The 12,324-nt window shown below is 39.7% G+C and overlaps 1 protein-coding gene across 3 annotated transcripts in view; it reads right to left on the reverse strand.

Moving 5' to 3' along the window:
* NCF2 (neutrophil cytosolic factor 2) overlaps positions 1-12,324 on the reverse strand; it is a 256,353-nt gene that overhangs the window by 201,603 nt on the left and 42,426 nt on the right. For all 3 annotated transcript variants that reach the window (XM_075320619.1, XM_075320620.1, XM_075320618.1), the window contains exon 5: positions 7,369-7,476. In XM_075320619.1, the coding sequence (XP_075176734.1) occupies positions 7,369-7,476 (108 nt within the window). The remainder of the gene's footprint in view (positions 1-7,368; positions 7,477-12,324) is intronic.

The raw sequence follows: 12,324 nt of genomic DNA on the forward strand, positions 1-12,324 counted from the left end.
TTCTGTCAATATACAGTGTACACAGAAAGCTGCCAATCAGTTTTGTGGGCGGAGTTTTACACAACTCAGCATTCTGAGCATTGTTACATATGTGGCAAAATAGTGATAGTATCAGATTGAAAACATATAGACCAGTAAGTGACACATCACTGGAATCAGGATGTCTGCCCTTATATTATGCTGCTCTCAGATTACAACGCAAAAACCTGGTGACAATTTCCCTTTAATATAAAAGGGTGTATAGACAGGGGCAAAAATGTATTCATTTCTGTCTGGATTCATGAATTAAAGTTGGTTTTTTTTGCATCTGTGATTTTAAAATTAGCTATGGCTTCTTCCCAATATAACTTCCCTAAAGCCTGCTTTACATGTTACGATTAAAGCGGGCTTTACACACTACAATATATGTTACGATGTGTCGGCGGGGTCACGTCGTAAGTGACGCACATCCGGCATCGTAAGGTACATTGCAGCGCGTGACAGCGACGTGCGATTGAACGGTAAAACGTCCATCGCACGCATGTCATTCAATTGCTAAAAATTGAACTTGAGGTTGTTCAATGTTCCCGAGGCAACGCACATCGCAGCGTGTGACACCCCAGGAACGATGAACAGATCTTACCTGCGTCCTGCGGCTCCCGGCCGGTAATGCGGAAGGAAGGAGGTGGGCGGGATGTTTACGTCCCGCTTAGCTCCGCCCCTCCGCTTCTATTGGCCGGCTGCCACGTGACGTCGATGTGACGCCGAACGTCCCTTCCACTCCAGAAAGTGGATGTTCGCTGCCCACAGCGAGGTCGTATGGACGGGTAAGTACGTGTGACGGGAAATAATCGTTTGTGCGGCACATTCAACAAATTGTATGTGCCACACATACGATGGGGGCGGGTCACATCACATACAATATCGTATACAGAATCGCAACGTGTAAAGCAGGCTTAACTCAATAAAGTGTTAAGATCCACGTTATCTACACCTGACTCCTACAGTATGTGTGAGCGATATTTTCACTGGTTTCAACCGTTCTCTATTTACAAGGAAGAGACTGCTATAAATCAAATGAGGCCACTGTGACAGATACAGGAACCACTCCGGATCTGATCCAGACCATACTGAGGGGAAGTGCAATCTCTGCACTGGAAAAGTGCTCGGGATCTCAGGTACTTGGAATGAATGACACAACAAAGAAATGTCGAGAGTGCCATGCACAATGCAGAGGCCTCTCCTACAGGCACTTCCAGGGGTTCTATCCGCAGTGTCTGCAGGGTAATCTGAGGACCGAGCATTCCCCTCATGTGTTATCTTACAGTCTTTGTTTAAATCAATGTTAGTTTTAAGGACACGTCTCACTAAGCAACATCACTAGCAGCATGGCTGCTGAGGCACGACTTTTGGGACGTAGCAGTGATCTTGCTAGTGATGTTGCGGTGTGTGACATCCAGCAACGACCTGGCCCCTGCTGTGAGGTCGCCGGTCGTTGCTGAATGTCCTGGCCCCTGCTGTGAGGTCGCCGGTCGTTGCTGAATGTCCTGGCCCCTGCTGTGAGGTCGCCGGTCGTTGCTGAATGTCCTGGCCCCTGCTGTGAGGTCGCCGTTTGTTGCTGAATGTCCTGGCCCCTGCTGTGAGGTCGCCGGTTGTTGCTGAATGTCCTGGCCCCTGCTGTGAGGTCGTTGGTTGTTGCTGAATGTCCTGGCCCCTGCTGTGAGGTCGTTGGTTGTTGCTGAATGTCCTGGCCCCTGCTGTGAGGTCGTTGGTTGTTGCTGAATATCCTGGCCCCTGCTGTGAGGTCGCCGGTCGTTGCTGAATGTCCCGGCCCCTGCTGTGAGGTCGCTGGTTGTTGCTGAATATCCTGGCCCCTGCTGTGAGGTCGCCGGTCGTTGCTGAATGTCCCGGCCCCTGCTGTGAGGTCGCCGGTCGTTGCTGAATGTCCTGGCCCCTGCTGTGAGGTCGCTGGTTGTTGCTGAATGTCCTGGCCCCTGCTGTGAGGTCGCCGGTTGTTGCTGAATGTCCTGGCCCCTTCTGTGAGGTCGCCAGTCGTTGCTGAATGTCCTGGCCCCTGCTGTGAGGTCGCCAGTCGTTGCTGAATGTCCTGGCCCCTGCTGTGAGGTCGCCGGTCGTTGCTGAATGTCCTGGCCCCTTCTGTGAGGTCGCCGGTCGTTGCTGAATGTCCTGGCCCCTTCTGTGAGGTCGCCGGTCGTTGCTGAATGTCCTGGCCCCTGCTGTGAGGTCGCCGGTCGTTGCTGAATGTCCCGGGCCATTTTTTAGTTGTTGCTCTCCTGCTGTGAAGCACACATCGCTGTGTGTGACAGCGAGAGAGCAACAACTGAATGTGCAGGCAGCAGGAGCCGGCTTCTGCGGATGCTGGTAACCAATGTAAATATCGGGTAACCAAGAAGCCCTGTCCTTGGTTACCCGATATTTACCTTAGTTACCAAGCGCAGCATGCTTCCACGTGTAGCGACGCTCCAGCGATCCCTGCCAGGTGAGGTTGCTGGTGGGATCGCTGGAGCGTCGCTTAGTGTGACATCTCACCAGAAACCTCCTAGCAACTTACCAGCGATCCCTATCAGGTTGGATCGTTGTTGGGATCGCTGGTAAGTTGTTTAGTGTGACTGGGCCTTTAGGCTCTTATCTTTATCATTAGTGGATCTCAGCAGCAGGTGAGCTCTAGTCCCACTCTGCCCCCCTCTGTGATTAGCAGCTTCTGTCTATGGAAATGTACTTAGAGTCCTGCACTTTTCTGCTTCTCTGCCTTTTTCCTGCTCGCTGCTGCCTCCTGTCTCTGACTGACAGGTAATTCATGTTTCAGTGACCTGTCGGACACAGAAGGCAGCAGCAGCGAGCAGGAAAAAGGCAGAGAAGCAGAAGAGCTGTAAGTGCAGGACCCGCCCACTGCACTTTATACTCATTAGCATACAATTTTAACTATGGATTTCTCTAAAAGAGCAAAACTTTAATCATTAAAGCACCTTTATACTGTATACTTGCCATTAACCTGCCCTTACAGTATAAAATCCTGTTTAGGTTATTTTAAAGGGAATCTGTCACCAGATTTTTGCTCCCCCATCTGAAAGCAGAATAATATAGAGAGAGAGACCCTGATTCCAGCGATGTGTCACTTACTGAGCTGTTTCCTGTCATTTTCATAAAATCAATGTTTTCTCTGCTGCAGATCTAGCAGTTATACAGAGCTCATGAATATGCTGGACTACCTGCAGCATGCCAAGTAGTCCTCTAATGATAACCCCCTGCTGATTAAACTGTGATTTTAATCAAAACTACACTAAGCAGCCCAGTAAGTGACACATTTCTGGAATCAGGGTCTCTGCCCCTACATTATGCTGCTCTGAGATTAGGGGGCAAAAACCTGGTGACAGATTCCCTTTAATGCATTTAGAATCCTGAAATCACCCTTTAAAATGTTGTTTATGGGCCAATCACTTTATCATCTATAGATTATAAACGTATAATTGTAATGTGCATTACTGCTCCTTCCACTATCTATGGGACTGATGGAGATGGCAGAGTACAGTCATTTGATATCTTCTGCAGTCCCATAGAGTTTGTATGAGGTAGTGATGATCATGTCTGATGAGTGGGCACTACCATGTTCGGGTGCTCGGTACTGGTAACTAGTGATGAGCGGGCACTACCATGCTCGGGTGCTCAGTACTGGTAACTAGTGATGAGTGGGCACTACCATGCTTGGGTGCTCAGTACTGGTGACTAGTGATGAGCGGGCACTACCATGCTCGGGTGCTCAGTACTGGTAACTAGTGATGAGCAGGCACTACCATGCTCGGGTGCTCAGTACTGGTAACTAGTGATGAGCGGGCACTACCATGTTCGGGTGTTCTGTACTGGTAACTAGTGATGAGCGGGCACTACCATGTTCGGGTGTTCTGTACTGGTAACTAGTGATGAGCGGGCACTACCATGCTCGGGTGCTCACTACTGGTAACTAGTGATGAGCGGACACTACCATGCTCGGGTGCTCAGTACTGGTAACTAGTGATAAGCGGGCACTACCATGCTCAGGTGCTCAGTACTGGTAACTAGTGATAAGCGGGCACTACCATGCTCGGGTGCTCAGTACTGGTAACTAGTGATAAGCGGGCACTACCATGCTCGGGTGCTCAGTACTGGTAACTAGTGATGAGCGGACACTACCATGCTCGGGTGCTCAGTACTGGTAACTAGTGATGAGCGGGCACTACCATGCTCAGGTGCTCAGTACTGGTAACTAGTGATAAGCGGGCACTACGATGCTCAGGTGCTCAGTACTGGTAACTAGTGATAAGCGGGCACTACCATGCTCGGGTGCTCAGTACTGGTAACTAGTGATGAGCGGGCACTACCATGCTCGGGTGCTCAGTACTGGTAACTAGTGATAAGCGGGCACTACCATGCTCGGGTGCTCAGTACTGGTAACTAGTGATGAGTGGGCACTACCATGCTCGGGTGCTCAGTACTGGTAACTAGTGATGAGCGGGCACTACCATGCTCGGGTGCTCTGTACTGGTAACTAGTGATGAGCGGGCACCACCATGCTCAGGTGCTCAGTACTGGTAACTAGTGATGAGCGGGCACTACCATGCTCGGGTGCTCAGTACTGGTAACTAGTGATGAGCGGGCACCACCATGCTCAGGTGCTCAGTACTGGTAACTAGTGATGAGCGGGCACTACCATGCTCGGGTGCTCAGTACTGGTAACTAGTGATGAGCGGGCACTACCATGCTCGGGTGCTCAGTACTAGTAACTAGTGATGAGCGGGCACTACCATGCTCAGGTGCTCAGTACTGGTAACTAGTGATGAGCGGGCACTACCATGCTCGGGGGCTCAGTACTGGTAACTAGTGATGAGCGGGCACTACCATGCTCAGGTGCTCAGTACTGGTAACTAGTGATGAGCGGGCACTACCATGCTCGGGTGCTCAGTACTGGTAACTAGTGATGAGCGGGCACTACCATGCTCGGGTGCTCAGTACTAGTAACTAGTGATGAGCGGGCACTACCATGCTCAGGTGCTCAGTACTGGTAACTAGTGATGAGCGGGCACTACCATGCACGGGTGCTCTGTACTGGTAACTAGTGATGAGCGGGCACTACCATGCTCGGGTGCTCAGTACTGGTAACTAGTGATGAGCGGGCACTACCATGCTCGGGTGCTCGGTACTAGTAACTAGTGATGAGCGGGCACTACCATGCTCGGGTGCTCGGTACTGGTAACTAGTGATGAGCGGGCACTACCATGCTCAGGTGCTCAGTACTGGTAACTAGTGATGAGCGGGCACTACCATGCTCGGGTGCTCAGTACTGGTAACTAGTGATGAGTGAGCATTACCATGCTCGGGTGCTCTGTACTGGTAACTAGTGATGAGCGGGCACTACCATGCTCGGGTGCTCAGTACTGGTAACTAGTGATGAGCGGGCACTACCATGCTCAGGTGCTCTGTACTGGTAACTAGTGATGAGCGGGCACTACCATGCTCGGGTTATCAGTACTGGTAACTAGTGATGAGCGGGCACTACCATGCTCGGGTGCTCTGTACTGGTAACTAGTGATGAGCGGGCACTACCATGCTCGGGTGTTCGGTACTGGTAACTAGTGATGAGCGGGCACTACCATGCTCGGGTGTTCGGTACTGGTAACTAGTGATGAGCGGGCACTACCATGCTCGGGTGCTCAGTACTGGTAACTAGTGATGAGCGGGCACTACCATGCTCGGGTGCTCTGTACTGGTAACTAGTGATGAGCGGGCACTACCATGCTCGGGTGCTCTGTACTGGTAACTAGTGATGAGCGGGCACTACCATGCTCGGGTGTTCGGTACTGAAAACGAGCAGCTTGGACGCTCCAATGGGCTTGACTTGAGTACCGAGTATAATGGAAGTCAATAGAAAGATCTTCCGTAAAAATGCTTCATTTTCGCATTGAGACTTCCATTATGCTCCATACACAAGTCGAGCCCCTTGGAGTATCCATCCTGCTGATTTTGAGTACCGAGCACCCGAGCTTGTAAGTTCTTGCTCATCACTAGTTACCAGTACTGAGCACTCGAGCATGGTAGTGCCCGCTCATCACTAGTTACCAGTACTGAGCACTTGAGCATGGTAGTGCCCGCTCATCACTAGTTACCAGTACTGAGCACCTGAGCATGGTAGTGCCCGCTCATCACTAGTTACCAGTACTGAGCACTTGAGCATGGTAGAGCCCGCTCATCACTAGTTACCAGTACTGAGCACCCGAGCATGGTAGTGCCCGCTCATCACTAGTTACCAGTACTGAGCACCCGAGCATGGTAGTGCCCGCTCATCACTAGTTACCAGTACATAGCACCCGAGCATGGTAGTGCCCGCTCATCACTAGTTACCAGTACTGAGCACTTGAGCATGGTAGTGCCCGCTCATCACTAGTTACCAGTACTGAGCACTTGAGCATGGTAGTGCTCGCTCATCACTAGTTACCAGTACTGAGCACTTGAGCATGGTAGTGCTCGCTCATCACTAGTTACCAGTACTGAGCACCCGAGCATGGTAGTGCCCGCTCATCACTAGTTACCAGTACTGAGCACTTGAGCATGGTAGTGCCCGCTCATCACTAGTTACCAGTACTGAGCACTTGAGCATGGTAGTGCTCGCTCATCACTAGTTACCAGTACTGAGCACTTGAGCATGGTAGTGCCCGCTCATCACTAGTTACCAGTACTGAGCACCCGAGCATGGTAGTGCCCACTCATCACTAGTTACCAGTACTGAGCACTTGAGCATGGTAGTGCCCGCTCATCACTAGTGGTCATCCATGCACATAACTATGTTGTCCTACTTTGCAGCAGGCCAAGTGCTCCTGTAATAATAGCGCTTATTAATGAGTGATTTTATCAAGATTACACTAACGCAGTAAGTGACACATCGCTGGAATCAGGGTTTCTGCCCCTACGTTATGCTGCTCTCAGATTAGGGGGTAAACACCTGGTGACAGATTCCCTTTTAACAGGAGGAAAGAATTAAAAAGCAATAAAAACAATACTATATTTAGCATTTTCTTACTTTTGTCATTTTGTCATACGTCATACAATGGGAGCCAGTGGTAGGATCCCAACACCTGGGAGGAGCTCCGGGGGTCCGCAGGATGCCAGCGGAAATAAGAATTTATTTATTTAACGTAAACAAAAAGCAGCAATGCTGCTGCCTTGTAAATATATATATATACACACTGTATATACTGAATTCTGTAACTGTGCGGGGGAGGGTAACATGTATTCTCCGGTATGTGGCTTGATTGCTGGCGCTCTATGGTAATTGTTCCCTATTCGGTGCAGATTACAATACGATTCACGCTGTTGTGACGCGGAGTTTTCGGAACGTACCGTGGCTTTACCCAAGTAGTCTTTCTTCTCCAGCTGCTCCACGAGACGCTCATTGGGCTGAAATAACCTCCCCGGCGGCATCTCGAAGGGAAGAAAGGCCTTCTGTTTCTTTAAAATTACAACACAACAACGTGGAATGAGAATGGCTCCTCGTAAGCTATAATATAAGCTATAATATAGGGTATAATATAGGGTATAATATCAGCTATAATATAGGGTATAATATAGGGTATAATATCAGCTATAATATAGGGTATAATATAGGGTATAATATAAGCTATAATATAGGGTATAATATAAGGTATAATATAGGGTATAATATAGGGTATAATATAAGCTATAATATAAGCTATAATATAGGGTATAATATAAGGTATAATATAGGGTATAATATAAGCTATAATATAGGCTATAATATAGGGTATAATATAAGGTATAATATAGGGTATAATATAGGGTATAATATAAGCTATAATATAGGGTATAATATAAGCTATAATATAGGGCATAATATAAGCTATAATATAGGGTATAATATAGGGTATAATATAGGGTATAATATAGGGTATAATATAGGGTATAATATAGGGTATAATATAAGCTATAATATAGGGTATAATATAAGCTATAATATAGGGTATAATATAGGGTATAATATAAGCTATAATATAAGCTATAATATAGGGTATAATATAAGCTATAATATAGGGTATAATATAAGCTATAATATAGGGTATAATATAAGCTATAATATAGGGTATAATATAAGCTATAATATAAGCTATAATATAGGGTATAATATAAGCTATAATATAAGCTATAATATAGGGTATAATATAAGCTATAATATAGGGTATAATATAAGGTATAATATAGGGTATAATATAGGGTATAATATAGGGTATAATATAGGGTATAATATAAGCTATAATATAGTGTATAATATAGGGTATAATATAAGCTATAATATAGGGTATAATATAAGCTATAATATAAGCTATAATATAAGCTATAATATAGGGTATAATATAAGCTATAATATAGGGTATAATATAGGGTATAATATAGGGTATAATATAGGGTATAATATAGGGTATAATATAAGCTATAATATAGGGTATAATATAAGCTATAATATAGGGTATAATATAGGGTATAATATAGGGTATAATATAAGCTATAATATAAGCTATAATATAAGCTATAATATAGGGTATAATATAAGCTATAATATAAGCTATAATATAAGCTATAATATAAGCTATAATATAGGGTATAATATAGGGTATAATATAAGCTATAATATAGGGTATAATATAGGGTATAATATAAGCTATAATATAGGGTATAATATAAGCTATAATATAAGTTATAATATAAGCTATAATATAGGGTATAATATAGGGTATAATATAGGGTATAATATAAGCTATAATATAGGCTATAATATAGGGTATATTATAAGCTATAATATAGGGTATAATATAGGGTATAATATAAGCTATAATATAGGGTATAATATAAGCTATAATATAGGGTATAATATAAGCTATAATATAGGGTATAATATAAGCTATAATATAAGCTATAATATAAGCTATAATATAGGGTATAATATAAGCTATAATATAGGGTATAATATAAGCTATAATATAGGGTATAATATAGGGTATAATATAAGCTATAATATAGGGTATAATATAGGGTATAATATAAGCTATAATATAGGGTATAATATAGGGTATAATATAAGCTATAATATAGGCTATAATATAGGCTATAATATAGGCTATAATATAGGGTATAATATAGGCTATAATATAGGCTATAATATAGGCTATAATATAGGGTATAATATAGGGTATAATATAAGCTATAATATAGGGTATAATATAGGGTATAATATAGGGTATAATATAAGCTATAATATAGGGTATAATATAGGGTATAATATAGGGTATAATATAGGGTATAATATAGGGTATAATATAGGGTATAATATAAGCTATAATATAGGGTATAATATAGGGTATAATATAAGCTATAATATAGGGTATAATATAGGGTATAATATAAGCTATAATATAGGGTATAATATAAGCTATAATATAAGCTATAATATAAGCTATAATATAGGGTATAATATAAGCTATAATATAGGGTATAATATAGGGTATAATATAGGGTATAATATAAGCTATAATATAGGGTATAATATAAGCTATAATATAGGGTATAATATAGGGTATAATATAGGGTATAATATAGGGTATAATATAAGCTATAATATAGGCTATAATATAGGGTATAATATAGGGTATAATATAGGGTATAATATAAGCTATAATATAGGGTATAATATAGGGTATAATATAAGCTATAATATAGGGTATAATATAAGCTATAATATAAGCTATAATATAAGCTATAATATAAGCTATAATATAGGGTATAATATAAGCTATAATATAAGCTATAATATAGGGTATAATATAGGGTATAATATAAGCTATAATATAGGGTATAATATAGGGTATAATATAAGCTATAATATAGGGTATAATATAAGCTATAATATAAGCTATAATATAAGCTATAATATAAGCTATAATATAGGGTATAATATAGGGTATAATATAGGGTATAATATAGGGTATAATATAAGCTATAATATAGGCTATAATATAGGGTATAATATAGGGTATAATGTAAGCTATAATATAGGGTATAATATAGGGTATATTATAAGCTATAATATAGGGTATAATATAAGCTATAATATAGGGTATAATATAAGCTATAATATAAGCTATAATATAAGCTATAATATAGGGTATAATATAAGCTATAATATAGGGTATAATATAAGCTATAATATAGGGTATAATATAGGGTATAATATAAGCTATAATATAGGGTATAATATAAGCTATAATATAGGGTATAATATAGGGTATAATATAAGCTATAATATAGGCTATAATATAGGCTATAATATAGGCTATAATATAGGGTATAATATAGGCTATAATATAGGCTATAATATAGGGTATAATATAAGCTATAATATAGGGTATAATATAGGGTATAATATAGGGTATAATATAGGGTATAATATAAGCTATAATATAGGGTATAATATAGGGTATAATATAGGGTATAATATAGGGTATAATATAGGGTATAATATAAGCTATAATATAGGGTATAATATAAGCTATAATATAAGCTATAATATAAGCTATAATATAAGCTATAATATAAGCTATAATATAGGGTATAATATAAGCTATAATATAGGGTATAATATAGGGTATAATATAGGGTATAATATAGGGTATAATATAAGCTATAATATAGGCTATAATATAGGGTATAATATAGGGTATAATATAAGCTATAATATAGGGTATAATATAAGCTATAATATAAGCTATAATATAAGCTATAATATAGGGTATAATATAAGCTATAATATAGGGTATAATATAGGGTATAATATAGGGTATAATATAAGCTATAATATAGGGTATAATATAAGCTATAATATAGGGTATAATATAGGGTATAATATAAGCTATAATATAGGCTATAATATAGGGTATAATATAGGGTATAATATAGGGTATAATATAAGCTATAATATAGGGTATAATATAGGGTATAATATAAGCTATAATATAGGGTATAATATAAGCTATAATATAAGCTATAATATAAGCTATAATATAAGCTATAATATAGGGTATAATATAAGCTATAATATAGGGTATAATATAAGCTATAATATAGGGTATAATATAGGGTATAATATAAGCTATAATATAGGGTATAATATAGGGTATAATATAAGCTATAATATAGGGTATAATATAAGCTATAATATAAGCTATAATATAAGCTATAATATAAGCTATAATATAGGGTATAATATAGGGTATAATATAGGCTATAATATAGGCTATAATATAGGGTATAATATAAGCTATAATATAGGGTATAATATAAGCTATAATATAGGGTATAATATAAGCTATAATATAGGGTATAATATAAGCTATAATATAGGGTATAATATAAGCTATAATATAAGCTATAATATAAGCTATAATATAGGGTATAATATAAGCTATAATATAGGGTATAATATAAGCTATAATATAGGGTATAATATAAGCTATAATATAGGGTATAATATAGGGTATAATATAAGCTATAATATAGGGTATAATATAGGGTATAATATAAGCTATAATATAGGCTATAATATAGGCTATAATATAGGGTATAATATAGGGTATAATATAGGCTATAATATAGGCTATAATATAGGCTATAATATAGGCTATAATATCGGGTATAATATAACCTATAATATAGGGTATAATATAGGGTATAATATAGGGTATAATATAGGCTATAATATAGGCTATAATATAGGCTATAATATCGGGTATAATATAAGCTATAATATAGGGTATAATATAAGCTATAATATAGGGTATAATATAGGGTATAATATAGGGTATAATATAGGGTATAATATAAGCTATAATATAGGGTATAATATAGGGTATAATATAAGCTATAATATAAGCTATAATATAGGGTATAATATAGGGTATAATATAAGCTATAATATAGGGTATAATATAGGGTATAATATAGGGTATAATATAAGCTATAATATAGGGTATAATATAAGCTATAATATAAGCTATAATATAAGCTATAATATAGGGTATAATATAGGGTATAATATAGGGTATAATATAAGCTATAATATAGGGTATAATATAAGCTATAATATAAGCTATAATATAAGCTATAATATAGGCCAGACCTGGGCAAGGGGCGGCCCGCCTGCTCTCTGTGACCGGCCCGCCCGTCTTCAGCCGGTGCAGTGGAGCCGGGCTGCAGCGTGCCGAGCAGGGAGAGATCCTGCAGGTCCGCACA

Source organism: Anomaloglossus baeobatrachus, chromosome 8 (genome assembly GCF_048569485.1).
Source record: "Anomaloglossus baeobatrachus isolate aAnoBae1 chromosome 8, aAnoBae1.hap1, whole genome shotgun sequence".
Taxonomy (NCBI): Eukaryota; Metazoa; Chordata; class Amphibia; order Anura; family Aromobatidae; genus Anomaloglossus; species Anomaloglossus baeobatrachus.